Consider the following 18,922-nt stretch of genomic DNA (forward strand, 5'->3'; position numbering starts at 1 on the left):
AAATAACTTCAAAAAATATACTCTTAGAATAGAATAAGAGTAGAGAAAACTTGATATTTCAGGAACTTTCTTCAATTCCTAACGAATTGATACCAGTCTTTCAGAAGGAACCTTTGAGTGGTTGGCCCGAATACAATACACAATCAACTTCTAAATCTCAATCTGTAGTTAAACAACTTGACCGACTAGTACAAACCACAACTCATGTTACCCCATCTACAACTTTTCTCTCAGCTATCGAGATTTCAGCAGTACAAACTCCAACCACTAGTGCAAATTCATCAAAGACGATTACATCATCCAAAAAGAGAACTAAAACCGCAGATACAATTGCGAAGAAACAACCACGTAAACAATTCATTAGAGAGACATTCAGCCCAGCGACACCGCTAGAAGTAAATATACCCAAGACAAACAGTACAGTACCCAACGTCTTAGCAAACACTACAACTACTCAATCGTCACGACCAAACTTTTCTAATCTTCATCATTACACAACTACCCCCCTGCAAGACCGCCTACAAAAACAACACCAAGCTGAAATACAAGCTAAAACCCCCGGTTTTAGTGGACACCCGAACTACGATACGAATTTAATCTACCAGTTGCAACCCAACATCAATAGATTCAATCTCAATGGTTATTTGTCAAACAAAAATTATTATCTACTAACTAATCACAACCTACAAGGACAAACAATACAAGTCCCGTTTGATAATATTACAACAAACCTTACTCCTCAGCTTGATACCTTCACTTATCAGGTACAGCAAAACTTTCCGACAGAAAGACAACGCTCTCAACAGCTCGAAAAACGGATTACTGAGCTCCAACTGGAGATCGCAAATCTGAAGCATCAACTCCACATCCTCCGCTCATCACGTTGAGCACCCACGGAATGGAATAGATAAATTTGTGGTTGTTGATGTTCAGTACTTCCTTCTTCTTCTTTCTCCCGCGGTGAGGAAAATTATTCGTTAGTTTAAACGCCTAATTATTAGTCATTTTGATTGCCTTACTCTCTTTGATTCCATCAAGTAAAGTAATCCGCATTTCTTCTATCTTCATTGAAACTATCTTCAATGATTACACTCAGCGCAATTTATGGTGAACAAGGAGTCCATTCTTATCTTTAGATTGCAGATTTGATTTGTTCTTGCTTCTCTAATAAAATCTATTCTAAATCTTTACCGATTTATCTTGCTTATAATATCATTCAATTGTTCCATCAAATTCCATAATTTATTTAATGTTTTACAATCTTTCAGTAGACGTTAACTATTTCAAAACATATTGTGATCTCGCTGAATTTATTCAATCGCAAGTTATTAAAACTTCGAAAACATTCCTAGTTGCAAATAGATTCTATACCCCATTGTCAGTTCATTGGACATTTGAGTTACAAGAGATTATCTTATTCTTGCAAGATAACAATTCCAATGAAATTGTAGTTTATTTTCATCAAATTCCTGAGTACGATTTATTTGAAATCCTAAAGCTTATTCATACAGAAGAATTTCTTAACATCATTAATCTAAACTTTTGACCGCTCACTTATTTCAATTAAAATGTTGGTCTTCAATATTTTGGTGATCACGGATATAGAAATGTTACAACATTTCGTTAACAGGTTCATCGCCATCCGCCATTTATAGTTTAAGTACTAATTGAATCTTCCTGTCAATTCCTTTCAAAGATTAATTGGTCTTCCATTCTTCCCATTGACACAAAAATTGAATTACAACATTATTCAAAATGACCACATATTTTGAAGGAAGTGTTGATATCGAATGGTTTAAAGATTATTGTCAATTCTCTGATCATGTTGAATCCGCTTGGGTTAACTTTTCTAAACAGATTATTTTCAACGATAAAGTTTTCAGAATCTCCAATTTAGATTTTTCTGAATTCCAATGCGAAGTTATTTTATTTCTTGAAGACTTTGAACAAAAAGAAATTGTTATTTATTTTGAATTAAGGACAAAAAGCAAGAATAATTATTTCATGAACCTAATTCATAATGATCAACCAAGTCTAAATATTAATTCCTTAAACTATAGCTACAAAGCTTACTTCAATTGATTTATTCTTCAACAATACTCAAATAAAGATGAATTACGAAACAGAATTCTTTATTTGGGGAGTTATTTCAACAACACTAGCCCTTATGGTGTTGTGCGCAGTCATTTTAATTTCCCTATTCATTTACCTCGCTTGTCATTATAGACCATTAAATTAACCAGTATATTTTTCAACTTATATTATCCTATTATTCAACGTCAGATGTACTAAATGCACAATTTTATAGAAAAACTTTAAAAGGTCTATTATAACGGCCACCCAAAAAAAATGGATCTATTATTTTGTACAGCCTTGTATCTTAGGACATCGTCAACCCTTCTTCAAGAGAGTAACTCAGAAAACAAGAAGCTACGATGAACTTTAGAATTTTAACCAAGTAATCCACCTCATAAACTTTAAATGCTTAATTATTATAAAGTTAAGCTAAATAAATTATTCAATTATGTAAAATTTAATGTTTTGATTTAATATCTATGGACCGGGATGGGATGTACTGAAGTGTGCTACACTCAGTAACAATATTTGATAATCTTAGTGCTTTTTTGAGAATTTACGTTATAGTGCGTGAAGCACAAACTCGAATTGGACAAAGTCCATTTTAACGTGTGAACAAATTATTAAAGTAGTTTTGAATAAACTACTATTTTAAGATCACTAACTCAAACTAAAACTACCATGACGTGATATTATCACGCCACACAGATAACACCAAGTTAACCTTGGTAACTCTGTCGACACTGTTATCTTTATCCAATAGGATACTAGATAACCACGTGTCCGCAAGTATAAAAGGAGCTCGCACGCTCAACCACCACTTATTCTTAACTTCAACACTCTTTGGTCCCTGATAACTTCTGATTTAAAATCATACTCCCGTATTGCTCCCTTGCTCAATCTCAGCTTACTTGAGATATTTTTCTAACTTAGAATATTTTGTGACTTGTTCTTAACTAAGAACTCTCTAAGTCATAAAGTATTAACTTAGCACAAATTTGGAAATCAGGCAAGTTAAACTTAACTTCTCTAAGTGATAAAATTCTATCTAAGTTACAAGCTAACTTAGAATAATTCAACCTGTGCTATTTAGTGCTATCTCAGTCTTAATAACTTTAACTATTCTATCCCTTCATGCTCGGTTCATATTTGATGCCGTTTAACATAACTTATTAATTCATATTTGCATTTAACTTTCTTTAATACTTAACCATATACCAAGAGTAGAACTAGGGGTTGAACTCTCAAGTTATACATGTGGTCCCGCGATTAACCCCGTCGTTTAAGTATTTAATGTACGGACCAGTAGTATACTTATATAATTTTGATGCAATGGGAGGATGATTTTCTGGGGTGGAGGATCCAATGGAAGGACTTTTGAGGCATTACCCTCAGTTGAATAATAAGATCTATAAGTGAAGGCTGCAAAAAAACACACTGAAATAGCTTATTAGACGATAATTTTTACTGGGACAGTGGAAGATTTTACTATTGACAATCTACAATTTTGTTGACTAATTTGGTTCAAAATTAACTTATTTGATTTATTATTATACTTCATGGTCCCTCTAAATTTTAGAGAAACATTTGTGTAAATTATGAGTACTTAGAAATACTGGATTTTTTGGGATCGGTTAACTTGTCCTGGCACCACAGAGAAATTGCCACTGTTACTGAGAAATTTCAGTGATGTTTGTAATATTGAGCCTTATTTGGAAGACAAATACTTACATTTTGAGTTGAACCATCTTCTGAGATATCATCACTGTTTGCAGACGTGATCTCTCAAATTCAAACTCGGATCGGATCAATTCTTGAGCTCTGAAACGTGAATAGCTGAAATGCTTCTTGAAAGATGTCCGGTTTTAAAAAAAACTTTTGAAATCACTATAATCAATTCATCAGACAAACAATTTTTTGGTGAGCCCAACTATAGAAATCAAATTTTATGTGGATAGTTTGGCATTTTCATAAATTTTATTCAACTTTAATACAAAAAAACTGAAGCTAGAGCATCCCAAGAATCAACAGAGAAAAGTTGAAAAATCTACTTTTAACTCTGAAAACCTGGAGGAACTGCCATTCAATTAATCACGAAGCAATCTCATCAAAAAGATCGGATCGCTAGCGTGGCTTCAACAAGCGTTTATAAAAGTAAAGAGATCCCGACTAACTCTTCATCAAACTATTTATCTCTAAAAACATCATAACATCAATGTTGTTTTTCAATTTTTTCTGAGCTTTAGGGATACCAACAAACATGTTCTCGTGTTAGTTTGTTGAGTTTTTAAGATCTTCGCAAAAAATTGGGTTTTGAGTTACTAAAATAACAGTGTTAGAGAAAAGATAGAGAAACTGCGACACAGTTTGGTGATTGGTGATTTTCAGTGTGAAGAACAGTGCATTTTTTGGCTATTAGTATCTCAAAAAATTTTAAAGTATACGTAACAAGGCGGCTCGGTAATGTGCGATAGCACATAAGGTTCCGACCCCGCTCATCCACAATTTTGGCATAATTGTCTATCAAATGAGGAACAGATGGAGAAATACAAAAAATTCATGTATTTTTCAGAAAATTTAAACTGGTGTATGGACGAAAAGATACCCTCCAAAGCAAACAACTCAGTGGAGTAAAAAATGATGCTTTAGATTGATAAGGTATGCCGATATTAAGAAAATGAGCGAAGACGAACGGCAAAATCAAATTACAACAACAAACAGTAATTACATCAAAAAATTTACGTCCGTTTTAAAAAACAAAACTTAATAAAAAAGTCAAAATAGCGTCAGATAAAGCAAATAAACAAAATAACTTAAAATTCAAGAGACAAAAATGGTTATTCACCAGTTCATAATAAAGCTTGGTATCAATTAGACCAAAAAGAACGGAAACTTCTAAGATAGAAAATTCGCTGAATTTTTAAAGAAAAAAAATTAATTTCAAAGTAATGAAAACCATTAGGAATCAAATAAAATATCCCATAGGTTAACAATTACCATTGCGTCTATAGAAGGGAATTAAGAACTCTTCGTATTTATTTTTTATGCAGTTACAAAAAGAACAACAAATAGATAACAAACTAAAAATCAATTAAAACTTGCCAGAAAATGCTTTGGAAGCCGTAAAGCTATACTTTGGCCCCCAAAATATGTTCGATTGCACCTTCGTCGAACACCGTTAATGAATTATCTGGCCGCTCCTGAATGAAAATAAGCAACAATTAGACAAAAAAGAAAAAAAATGCAAAATTATGTAATACTTGTTTTTTTTCGAAAAAAAATTTTTTTCCAAAGACAATTTGAATTGGTTCGTCCATTCCTCCAAAGGAAGCCCCTGAGACCTGCAATTATCCAGAATATATCTTACGTCTAAAAAAAGAACGTCAAATATGGAAAAATTAAAAATTCATTTACTTTTTTTTGTGAAAAACCATTGTGGAAGCAAGTAAAATCATAACGAATTCTCTTAAAACATTACAGTTTGTGACCCCAATCCCCTTTGACACCTTCCCTTGAAATATATTATGTGACCTCTCATTAATGAAACTAGGTAACAATTAGACCAAAAAGAAAAAAAAGCAAGATTATGTAATACTTGTTTATATCGAAAAAAATTTATTTCCAAAGACATGAAAGCCATTAATTACAAAATGAAAAATTGAATAGGTTCGTTTAGTCTACCAAAGGAAGCCCTCAACACCTGCAAATATCTAGAACAAGTCTTGAGTCTACAAAAAGAACGTCAAATATGACAAAAATCAGAAATTAATTTACTTTTTTTTGTGAAAAACCCGTGTCGAAGCCAGTAAAGTCATAACGAATTCTTTAAAAACATTAGATTTTGTGACACCAATCCCTTTTGACACCTTCCCCTGACAAAAATAATGTCATCTTTAACCTTTAATTAACGAGACCAGGTAACAAACCGACAATAAAAGGAACAAAATTGCGAAGTTGAAATGTTTTTTTTTTTCATTTTGGAAAACAATTGTTTTCAAAGTCATGAAAGCCTTTATCTATCTTCTAATATCAGAACATCGGCTCATCTACTCTTCCAGTAAAAGCCAATCAAACCGGATCATTGTACAGGAAATTCAATGCGACTAAAAAGGCAAAGTAAAAACGACAGTTAGAGACGAAATTAAAAAATTCAATTAATTTCTTCGAGAAAGTGCTGGCGAAGCGGTAAAGAACCACAATCTATATCTTTAACGATTTAAATATTATCAATTGTGCATTATATTGAACGAGAAAAATGTGATATATGAACTGACAATAGCGTGATAATTTGACAAAACTAGAAAACATGAAAAATGGGCAAATACCTAAAAATTAAAAAAAAATTGTGAAATCTAGTAGTATCAAAGCCAGAACACCTTACCTTTTCGCATAAAACCGCAAAAAAGATTGAATTTGAATTCAGCAGAAAGAAGAAGCACTCTTTGATTGCTGACACTTAGCTACAGTTTGACCCCATTAAGAGAAAATTGGAGGCAAGTTCAATAAATCATTTTTTTTTAAAAATCAGTTAATTTAAAAGTCAAAACAACTATAAGCTTTCAAGCAATGAACTAGATTAATTAATTTTGAGTTAATTAGCAAGCCAATAGGAGCTATCACTAGTGAGCTTTGATTTGAATTGTTCTGCTACTTAATTAATATAAAAAAGATCGAATTTTTTTAATAAAAAACCGACTGAAGACAATCCGAATTATTTTTGGATTGTAACGGTCCAAGATTGGTACAGAATTAGTCCTGCCAATGTTGATTGTCCATTAGGAATATTTAATTTTTGTAATGTCTTTGATATTTATTTTTTGTTTGTTAAAAAATCAAAAATTAATGCTGCGTTTTTGATAATAAACGAATAAAGTTAGCAAAAAACGGCAAAGTTTTATTTACAGAGCACTCTCAACGGACGTTGAAGTGAAATTGGACCCCTTTTCAGTCTACAAAGATTGTGTTAGTGGTTTGTGGGTGTGCACTTCCTGCAAATTTAATCAGAGTGGACTAAAGAAACTTATTTCGTGCTGTTTTTGATGAAAAAGTCTGAATTTTGTGAAACTTCTAGCCAGAATTTGTGACAAAAAAATTCAATGAAAATAGCCGACAATAGACAATATGCTTTGTCTTTTAACGTAAAATCAACAACATTTTCTGGAAAAATTTTATTAAGTTTTATCAAAATTGGTGAAATTTTAGTCAAAAATTCCGAAAAAAGGTGAATGAAATCAACGGAATTCACTCTATTTTCTCGAAAACGTAAACCTCGCTATCTCCCTGTCAAAAACGAAAATCAACAAAATATTTTAATTCCATATTCTACGCCGGACAAGCTTTCTAAGGATACCAGTCTCAACTCTCCTCGATGAATATATCGATCGGCCAAAACTGACTGAACAAGAAAAACCCATTTGAGTATATAGTCCCTCCCCCCCCCCTCAAGAGGGGTCGGAACAAAAAGTGCAAGTGTTTAGCAGCCAGTACATTAGAAGAGTATACTTTGGCCATAGAGTTTTGCAGTTCAGTTTAGGCAGTTCGATCATGACAACTAGTCGAATTTAAGTTAAAACTTGCTTTTTATGTTAGATAAAGTGTTGAGATTTTCTATTGATGCTTTTCAACGAATCTATTGTTAGCGCGAAAAATTTCAGTTGTTTTTACTGCATTTTGTTGTAAAAAAAGTTATTTTGCAGCTAAAAAATATAATTTGCTGTATATTTTTGTAAAAGGATCTCTACAATAAAAAGTTAACAACTAAATTATTCGAGAAAGAAATTGAAATAAATGATTTATGCTTCCGTTTTTTGTGTAATAGTGTTCAAGCCAGAAAGATTGTACTCTAATTTTTGTAGGCTCTTAGTTTTATTCCTCATTTTATTGCCCAGTTGCAATTAATGGTTAATGACTGTTTAAAAATCTTGGTCAATTGAGATTGCATACCAGAGAAAAGTTGGATACGACTCCCTAATCAACTCAAAAATCTGACCAGAGCTTAAGTTCTAACTGAGAAAAAAATTTTTATTGGGTTTTCGAGAGTGCATCTACCTACTTGATAAAAAATAAGCAAAGACCATTGTTGAAAAAAATTGTTTTTTCGAAATAATCGAATCCAGAAAATGATTGCTTAAGCGCACAGGTGCATAGTGCGTTCTCATGCACCTTCTCATTTACATTTGCATGCGGTCAGTTTCTCAAAAAATAAAGCTCAATTTTTCTGCAAAAAAACAAATTGTGACAATCACTTACCATTGTTTTTGAAATTAAAGCTCTCCCTTGATTTATCTTATAGCTTCTTGCGGAAATAGTTGCACGCAATGACATCTGCTTTCTGTTTTCAAGCTAAAAATTGGCTTCCTGAGAACGTCTCAAATTTCGTTTTGCAATTTATGACTTTTTGGTCGCTTCAGTACCTTTCATTGGCTACCTATCGGCTCTAATCAAAAAAGTAATGAGTAGCCCTCTTCTGCTGGGAAATCATATGATCAAAGATTCTCGCTTCATTGGCTAAAAATTCGTCATCAGTACATTTCAAGTTTATATGAGCATCAACAACATTGTAAAACGTCGCACGATTTTTTATTGTGTAATGAAAACTCACACAATTTTCCGCTTGAAAAATGCGTCTCGTGTGATTTCACACAAAACAATTTTCCTCGGCTGATGAAAAATTACAAGATTTTTGTATGAATGAGTGTCTGAGAAGAATTAGCAATTTTTATAGGAAAAATTTACTGTTTTTAGTTGTTGTTTTGAAATGTCATAAAAAGAACATGATAATGATAATTTTCATGATCGCTTAGTATGGTTTAAGTGTTGAAACCCATGTAAGATCAACCTAGATTAGACTTGACTGGTTTTTTGACCTTTGTCTTTTGCATCAGAGGCATTAGAAATTTCTTGCAAAACTTAATTAGGTTGACTTGAGTGCAAAAGCAGTTGAATAAGAACTCCAAAGAAAGATCACCAATTCAAAGCAGGAGCTTAAAAGAAGATATAACATTTGACCATCGTTTTTTAATAAGATTTGTACGTAGTTTTTTTTGCTTTCAACATCTGTTCAAAAATCACAAATTTTTGATATACAAAATAACTACAAACAATTTTCCCCAATTCCAAAAAATTTCTGTTGTTAAACGCCCAAACTCCGGAGAAAACTGTTTATCAATTTCACTGAGAAAAAGTAGCACTCATGAATTTAAGGCCTAAACTGCTTCGTCAATCTTCCCATCCCTGTCGTTTTTTCCTCATGCCAATCTGCTTTAAAACTTAAGACTGTTCTACCAATGCTGATTTTTTAAAATGTGCGGCCTTTTAATGATGTAGTTTTGTTCAGGCTGGGCCATAAAATTAACTTTCTGCTTATTTTTTTGTTTCAATTTCTTTGCAAAAAGTGTTGCTAATTAACAAAAAAAGTGTTACAAGGGAAATCATGTAAAATTTTCCCTAAAATAGTGTATTTTTACCGGATTTCTCTCGTGAAAAGAGATACACAATAAAAGACCAATTTATACGAGAAATCGTGTAAAAAGTACACGAATCTCTCGGGCTTAACCTCAGGAGTTTTCGTGTGATTAACAAGATAAATTATGAAAAAATTATATACAAATTTTCGTTTGTTTCGAACCAATTTTTCGTGTGCTAAAAGTTGCGTGGTTTTTCACACAAAAAATCAGCAAAAACACGAGAAATAGCATGATTTTTACATAATTTATCGTGTGAATCACCCAAAAAATCCTGAGGTTAAGCCAGAGAGAGTCGTATAATTGTGCACAATTTCTCTTGTAAGTTGGCCTTTTATCGTGTGCCTGTTTTCACGTGAGAAATGGGGTAAATATACAAGATTTTTGTTGAATTCACACGAGAAAGTGTGAAGGCTCAGAGACTATAACTTACTTTTCATCCATAGTCTGGTGATGCTGTGACAAGAGCTTGTTCAGTGCCGCCTCCAGCATTTCATCCTCGATCTTCAACGCCATCTTCATGCTTGCAGTCTCTTCCAGAATTTTCTAGAAAGTTCAAAGTTCTATTCGATGCTGAAAGCCAATGTTCTATGTTCAGACAAAATATTAACGCAACAATCAAACAATTAACTGACGTCGTAAGACAATTGCAGAAAAATGCTTTGAGACTAGGAATCGGAGCGGAGATTTCAGAACTAAAAAAGGAGTAGAATTATATATATATATATATATATATATATATATATATATATATATATATATATATATATATATATATTCATATCGATCTAAAATGCGCCGACTGTTTTAGCGTGGGTGATACATAATTAAGCGCTTAATTTAGACTTAGTATTGTATAATTTCAACACTTTAATCACATTCATAGCAAATTTATGTAAGACAATATTGCTGTTCTATCTTATATATTTTTGCGAAAATTGAAAAATTCCTCGGTCCGAAAACACAGACAACTAGAACCGAACCAATAAAAACTGCATTCTTCATGATAGTCACCCGGTTTTAAGATCAATTGATTTTCAGTACTGAGCAAGTCTAACTTCATGTCAGTTTTTATACAATGACGAGTATAGTGCTCGTAGTGGTAACGACTTGCAAGTGTAAATGCAAGTCTTGGTCGCTACTTGGCAGGTCTAAAGTCAAGTCTTCACCAAGACAGGCCAGATAGACTTGTAGGATTTGTTTTTTTGATATCGTTGTTTGGAATGGTCAGCCAGCAAATTTTGTTCAAGATCATTTGGTTTCACTCTAAAAATGTCTAGGTAAAATTACCTGCAACTTTTGCAGGTTAGCAAAATTGCATGTCACAATACCTGCAAAATTAACATGCAAAAATTGATACTTGCAATTTACTCAGAATGCATTACCTAGAGTTTACCTGCAACAATATTATATTAGGTAGTAGATTTTGACGTGAAAAAATATTCAATAACTCTGATTAAAATGTAGATAATATTTTTCAGTGGACGATTAGAATGTTACAAAGTAAGTCACAACAGAAAAGCTAGAAAAGCTTCAGTAGACATTTTTAAGCCCTATCAGCTATAGAATCCTTGCTGTCGGTAAATAGTTTTTGGCATGCTTCTCTCGACTTTTAATTTTTGTTTGCATGGCTAAAATTGCTTTATCAGATAACAAAGGGTAGTAAATTGATGTAGGAAATTCTTCAGGATTATTTGGCCCCAGGATTATTTGACCTGGGCTATTCTTATCATATTATTACAATTTTTGCTTGAAATACCATATTCAGAATTAAAAAATATAATCTAAACTGAGGTTATAATTTTTCTGCGGCTCATATTTCCCTTTTAGCCTGGACCCTAATTTCAGAGTAGAACGGAATTAGTTCATGATATTACAATCGTAAAACGTTATCAAAAAGGTTTCAGAGTATTCTAAGGAGTTTTCCGTTCACAGATTTTTCAGAATTTCAATTTTACAAATTTTTCGTTATGAATTTATCATGAATAGGTGTTTTTTTAATTCCCTTCTTCTCTGTTGATACAAAATAAAACATTTTGAAGAATTTATAAGTAATTTTTGAATGTTTGAGCGATTCGCAAACATGATATTTGAAAAGTGCGGGAAATTAGGAAAGTCCAGAGTTTTGAAGATAAAAACTTGTAATAACTAACTGTCAGAACCAATGTAAAACAGTTGAAGACGAAATCAGAAACTAAAATTGAGTTCAAAAATTTCGAAATACAAGTTTTTTTGCTGGTTGTTATATTATTCAGATTGCAATGAGCCAATTCTTTTTTTCTAATATTTAATGCCCGTTGAGTTGGGGGGGGGGGAATGCTGGTAGATGTCCAATTACGCTATAGATTTAAGTCAGCAACAATTCGGAAAGGTTTTCTAATTAGACAGGTGATTATTCAACTTAGTTTTTTAAAAAAAATTTTATAAAGCAAAAATTTGACAACTAAATAAATTTCACAATTGCCATGGAGATAATATCATGCGCCATTTTTCCCTACACATTTTCTGGCGAGCAATGACATCTTTGAAACAATAAAAATATATAATTAAGACTAAAAAAATGGAAAATATAATTTCATTTTTGACCCAGCATGCTAAACATCTCTACTAGCGTATTGTTGGACGTTCGAAATCTTAGATTTAGGAACAATTCGTGTAGTACCTCTTTGCTTTTAGTGTATTGTTTGTTAACTTCCTCTAACTCCCCTTTGGCTTGGGCACTACTCCTGTCTATAAATTTGTTCTGCTGATTTTGGAATGAGTTGAGAATGTAGGTGACCTCTGATTGTGGAAGGTGACCTTGACTGACTAGCCAATCTGTGAATGTTCTTTCCACATCTGTTAGATCCCTCGAAGGCTCGCTCTGAATCACATTTGTTGTTCTTATTGAATAGATGAACAAGAACGTTGGTCGAGCAATTTTTTGAAAGTTATATAAGAAATAAAGCTATGCGAGCAGAGTAATTTCGGGAGAATTTTTTTGCACTTTCCTTTGTTTTGTGTATGATCAGTCTGTTTTGACATGATCATAGTTCTGGTCAGGCTAAAATTAAAGAGTTGAGAAGTTATGATTGCAACGATGCTATGATTCAGGTCATTCGACCTCACGTGAGAATTATGTTCTCTGCGTTCTCATCATCAGCCCATTATGTCTGTTAAAATTTCACGTGGACGCTTGGATGGAAAATAAAATGCAACCACGATGTTGGAAGGGTGTTAGCTTTATCGAAATAGGTCCGATTAATCGATTACCGATGCTTCTTTGGCCATAGCTTTTGCATCCTGTTCGTCTATAGTGCCGAGGAGCTTCCACCTCTCTTCATTCTGCCTCGCTACCAACTCATAGAACTCCTGAAAAAACATTCACCATTCACATTATTATGGAATGATAGATGATGCATTTTAAGGACACTTATTTGGGATCTTAAAACAAATGCCTTGCAATAATAATAGTAACTTAGTTTCTGCGTAATCGTAGCGGAGCAGCATTAGACTTTTAGTCTGCAGTGAACTAACAGTAGTCTTTCCTCTATTATTTCCCACATTTCAGGCTATTCATTCTGTGAGCATAAAAGTTTTTTTGTTTACTATTGCTAAGTTCTATTTTGGCGCCTGAGATTTTCGCGTGGTACCATCCAGGAGGCAGTGGTTAACGTGAAATCTATATATCTCAAACAAGGTGATCGGACAATAGATCGAAAGGACAGCAGATCGAAAACAGAAAAATTGGGACAATATATCAAAATTAATCTTATTTTAAATGTGCAGCTCTTTAAGATTGAAGTGGGGGTTTATTTCTGTGGGGGTTTATTTCCGTGGGGTTTATTTCCGTGGTGGTTTATTTCAGTGGGAGTTTATTTCCGTGGGTTTTTTTTCCGTGGGGGTTTATTTCCTATCTAAAATGAAGTGTTTTTTTTCGAGGGGTTTTTTCGCAACCGTATTTGACGTAATCATATTGAGAGTTCAATCTGAAGAATCAACTGTCTGGATGTCACTGCTCATATTTTGACTTCTCTCTTTCATCTCAGACAAATACAAAACCAAAATCACACAAATGGCAATGCCCTAGAGGAAATCAATAACGTTAAGTTCTCGTTAATCACGTAAGTCTCGAGTTATCCCCATGGAAATTTTTAAAATTATCTGAAATTTTTAATTTCCTTCATGTTTCAGATTTGCGTTTTCTTTTTTTGAAAAAGAATGACGTCTGAAAAGAACTAAATCTGTGCAATGTTCGAGGCTGCTGAATGTAATTAGAACGAATTGACAAATGCTAAACATCTTTGTAGAAATATTTCGAAGTGCAACTTTTCTCTTTTTATAAATTTTCTTCGGAGTATAACGATAACTTGGTAGCTAATTGGTGCACTAAAAAACGCGTTGATGGATTAATATTTTTTCAGGGTTTGCAAAAAAATTAATCGAGCTTTTTCAGCCCAATATACACAAGAGTTTTACACCCAATATATACAAACAATTTTTTAATGTTTGTAAATCTGGGCTCTTTTAAACTGACGATATGAAAATCAATTTAAAACACTCACGTGCACATTTTAGAATGCCGAAAGTCTGCAGTGCCAGAAGTTGAAATGCCAGAAGTTGCTGCTTAGCCAGAAGTTGAATTTCGTTGACTTTCGTCATTTTAAAATGTGCGCGTTTGGTGTTTTAAGCATAGTTAAGTGACTCTGCAGAAGTCACTTCGAATTTCTGACTTAATATCTCGAACCGCTTCGCGGTTCTCGATAAACGCCAGAAGTTCTCAGTGACTTCAAGCAGAGTCATTTAACCATTACGTATAAACTGCTCACGGATCATGGGACTTTTTTTAAGTTGTTATCCGACTGAACATTTTCCCTACTGATTAGCCGTTTTGAGCTTTTTGAATGCTTAAATCCAGCCTATAAAGATTGTGAATTCAGTACCTCGATGAAATGATGCGGCTTCTTGACAGATTTGGATGTGTTCCCGAAAAACTCTTCTTTCTCTTGGATCTGCAGCTGTTCCTCCAATTCAGACATCCTCTGATCTCTCTCTTCACTCAGTCTGTTGGCTAATGACTGCAGAGACTGATTCTCCGCTGAAATCAATAGTCAAAATTCAGATGCACAGTTTAAATTACTGAAACACGCATGTGCGGGTTTTGAAATATCAGATCTCCGCATTACCAGATACTGCAATGCCAGATTGGCATAGTGCCTAACCTTCAGCTTTGGGCTTGGCATCGCCTGATCAAAGACGGCAATGGTCGAAAATTGATCGCATCAGTTCTTGGGTTGCACGAATGTCTGATCTGAAGCCTTTTTGGTCTTACAGGGTCCGATCAGAGTGCAAAAACTGGAAATGGTCTGATCAGAGGTCACTTGGGCCAATTTCAAGTTTCAAGTTTGTGTTTCGATCAACCTTTCTTGACTCCTGCTATGCCACTTCAAAACTCAGTGTTTTAATTAAATGATTTGTCGAACTTAACGTTAACGGCGGCTATCTGTGTGCGTATGTTTATATACGATTTCAGCATATTTGCTATGATATCTTGAAGAAAATTGAGTTAAAGAGTTAAAACTGAGCTCGAAGCCTTTATATTCCTGAGCAAAATTTAATCATTGGCTGAAAAATCAAGAAAATGAGCTAAAGACTCTCGCAAAAATTTTGCAGAAGAAAAGGAAACTTTGCAAATATCGAAAAATTTTCCCCAAAATTAACTTTTCTTTCAAAATTTTGAATACAAAAGCGAAGTGATTTTTTCTGATTTTTCTTTGGTTACTTCTTATTGAGCGGAAAAAGGCGTCATCTTCTGCCTAATATTTCTGCACTTCATGCTCTAACAGGATCCAATCAGAGGGCCAAATATGAAAATGATCTGATAAGATGTCACTTGGGCCAATTTCAAAGTTTCAAGTTCGTGTTTCGATCAACCTTACTTGACTCTTGCTATGCCACTTCAAAATTCTGACGTGCACACTGAACGGCTGTAAAATTCACGATTAATGCCAGTTGCTCTCAGATTCTTTGCCTGAGTAACGTAACCTAAACTTGAAATCATTGAATGTTTCTGTTTTTTTAATCAAAAATAACGAAATGGTTCGAATTGTTGAGCCAGAAATTTAAAGTAACTTTGACATAGTCATGCAAACTTTGTTAAAGAACACAAAACCTGCAAAATTCAAAGTGCCAAAATTTAATTAGTAGTCAGCTACTGGCTATGATTATAGGAAGTTATGGCAAGTTAGCTTCTGGCACTCTATAGCATGTGCGTGTTTTAATTAAATGATTTGCCGAACTTAACATTAACGGTGGTTATCTGTATGCAAAAGCAAAGTTGCTTTTTTCTGATCTAACTTAAGCTACTTCCTGTTGTGCGAAATATGAACTCATCCTTTTGCTTAATTTATCTGCACTGAATTTGAAATGTTAATCAGAACTGATTCTCAGAGGCCGCAGCATTTCATTATGGCCTTGGACTTCAACAGTGAAATCCGGCCTTGTTATGAACTGATTGGTACAAATTGGTTCCAATATACAGAAAATATACATTTTATTGGAATATTCTAAGAAAACGTCACCTAATGTTGATGCTTAATGCTAGTGCGATCTTAAGCAGTATTGAGTAGGCTTTTTAAGCTTCCGCGCGGCACCGCATGGGGCTACAATTACAAGCTTTTTGTAGGCTGCTATTTCAAATTTTGTATAAACGACTTTTCTGCTTTTGATCTTATCAGATCTTACACACTAATTGTTTTGTAAGGCCGGGTTTTTAACTTGTATAAATTCCAACAGTTTTTATATCTTGCAAGATTTGGCAAAGTGTCATACAAAGTAGAAAAACAATTTTTCATCATTTTTTTCAGGTCTTACCCAATAAAAATTCAAGAAATACCCGGAAAGACATGATAGAAGAGTTGCACGCTTATTTTAATCGAAAATATGAGCTGAAGACTTGAAAATTTGGAATTGGATGATGGTAAGACATTGAATGATCTATTCAATTTGGACCTAATTTCTGACCTTCTGAGGCTTGCTGAATGTGATCTAAGCATTTTGTCTCGTAGTGAGCTATAAGCGATTCCAGTTGTTTTGTAGTCAAGCTGTTTCCTCCATTACTACTGCCGTTATTAGTGTTGACACTACTTAGAATGACGGCCATTGTGTCAAGTCTATTGTACAAAACTGCTACTGTTATTCTTCTTTTAATGCACAGAGATGACGACAATTTTCTCCGCTTGTCAAACAGACGTCGCTGCATCTGAAAGAAGAAAAACAACATTCAGAACACCGTAGTAGTGATTTAGCAATGAAAAGATTTTGTTGCCAATCCAAATTATGGTGCCAGACCAAAAGTTGGTAGGTATGTCCTGACCGTCACATACGGAATATAATTATGTCCAGACTTTAATCAAATCCTCCATGTTTTTAAAACGTTTAATTTTGAACGTACAACGCGGTCAGTTCGATCTGGACAAACTCAATCAACTTTTGGCCTGGGGCTCATTAATGCTTGTTGAACTAACTATTCACTTCATGATATCGCAAAATGTGGAATGCGAAATCTTGCAAAGTGTTGGAAAAATAAAGGCATGCATCAGCACGTCGTTTTCCTATTTTTGAGATTTAAAAGACGTATAAAATCAAATTCCGGAAGCACATTTGTTCAATTCTATTTGTGGAACTTACCTTTTTCCATTGGAATAAACTTCGCTTTTCGCACATTTTGGAAATAAATTCGTTTTCAGAATTTAAGGATATGATATTAATTCAACATAAATACCACTCAGATCTGACAGGTCATTGATAGGTATTATAGAAACCTAGTCAAGTGATGCCTTGAAGCATTTGAAAGTTGATAAGCCAGCGCCCCTTCTTCAAACTTTTTTCAAGCATTGCTAATAAAATTTCAGCACGTTCAGGGCAGTTAAAGGGTTGAGAAAGAACAATCTAATGCAAATTATGCATAAGATAAGCTTGACATAGCTTGACAAGAAGCTCTACCTGTTCAACATATACTTGGCTAGAGAAATGAAACCTTGACGTGCAAGAAAGAGCGTGAGAACGGGTCATAACAGATGCCCAAGTTCTAGAGCTTAAGGCTAGTTGATGTAAATGTGTAGCACATTAGGCGTGCTAGTAAGAGATGCTGGTTCGAATACAGTCTTTGTACATTGGCACAGTAATTTTGTCTACTTAGGCTCTCTGACAAGGGCCTTTTTTGTCGCCCGACAAGGGCGCTGAAAAAGAACTGACTCTTTGAACCATGGACTAACCATGTGTTGCTGGATGATGTTTTGAGTGATGAGTTGTTGGAGGTTGTTCAGGAGTAATTTGAACTCATTCATGACTGCACTGACCTCCTCCCCACTCAGCTCACTCTCTGTCCTCAGTATTAATGGTACCAACTGCACTGAGACATCAACCACTTTGTCCTAACCAAAACATAATTTTTTGTCATAATATTTTCTTTCAAAAAAGTTTTTTTCAATGTTTGCTTATAATCAGAATTGGGATCGTTCTTCGATATCATTAATGCTCTTGTCTGCTATGCTCTGATTCGATATAAATTATATGCTCTGGTCATTTATGCCGTTGTCGGATGTTGACACGCTCAAAGTTATATAGATCAGACTTTAGCTCGCCCTCTGAGCCTGCCCTGATTTGCCCTCTTGAATTTTTGAACGCATCTCACCCACTCCCCGTGCGTTGATGATTTTGATCTGGGTATGTTTTAATTCTACTCTTTATTACTATTCTACTCTTTATGCTTTTTTCTACTCTTTATTTATACCTCATTCTTTGGAGTGATTGGTCTTGGGGGAATTTTCTTTTAAAACTGGAACTTATCCTTCTTTACCGCAAGTTTCTCAGACAGTTGAAAACAATGAATTTGCAAAACCCTATTAGACCGGAAACAAGGAAAAGGCAGTGTATTTAATGCTTAACGTAGATTACAAATGAATCCGGTCACATTGCGAATTAATTTAAAAAAAATGGTTGCCCCACTTTTTTTAGAAATCTGATGTTCTTCTTTTTTGTTGCCAGAGAACAGCTCATTGGCACTTCCGATGAACTCATATTATGTCTGGCAAGCAGCACACACGATGTTAACAATTTTAACAAATTTTTTTTTACAATTTATTGGATTCCATGAAGCGCATTGGCAGAACACAGATTTTTTACAATCAAAAGAATTTGGATCGCATTGTTGCTCTGTCTTTTTATCACAATCAGAAGTAATTGAATTGTATTGATGCGCTGTCTTGTTTTTTAAGACCTGTTCACATTTTTTTGGCTTTTTCACATCAGCGAGGAGTCAAATTAGAGTTTAATGGCTCTGCAGTGGCAAAGGGAGAGAAAAAACGCATAGGTTTGAAGCGTGATTTGTTTTCAAATATACT

General features: G+C 34.0%; 1 protein-coding gene across 1 annotated transcript in view; it reads right to left on the reverse strand.

The window, feature by feature from the left end:
• Positions 1-18,922, reverse strand: part of LOC142336039 (uncharacterized) — a 64,939-nt gene that overhangs the window by 24,287 nt on the left and 21,730 nt on the right. The window contains exons 7-13 of the mRNA XM_075384531.1: positions 17,795-17,953; positions 16,542-16,779; positions 14,462-14,616; positions 12,792-12,890; positions 12,202-12,402; positions 9,973-10,085; positions 3,808-3,897 (exon numbers count right to left, since the gene is read on the reverse strand). Coding sequence (XP_075240646.1) covers positions 3,808-3,897; positions 9,973-10,085; positions 12,202-12,402; positions 12,792-12,890; positions 14,462-14,616; positions 16,542-16,779; positions 17,795-17,953 — 1,055 coding nt within the window. The remainder of the gene's footprint in view (positions 1-3,807; positions 3,898-9,972; positions 10,086-12,201; positions 12,403-12,791; positions 12,891-14,461; positions 14,617-16,541; positions 16,780-17,794; positions 17,954-18,922) is intronic.

This window comes from Convolutriloba macropyga, chromosome 3, assembly GCF_964194025.1.
Source record: "Convolutriloba macropyga chromosome 3, txConMacr16.3, whole genome shotgun sequence".
NCBI lineage: Eukaryota > Metazoa > Xenacoelomorpha > Acoela > Convolutidae > Convolutriloba > Convolutriloba macropyga.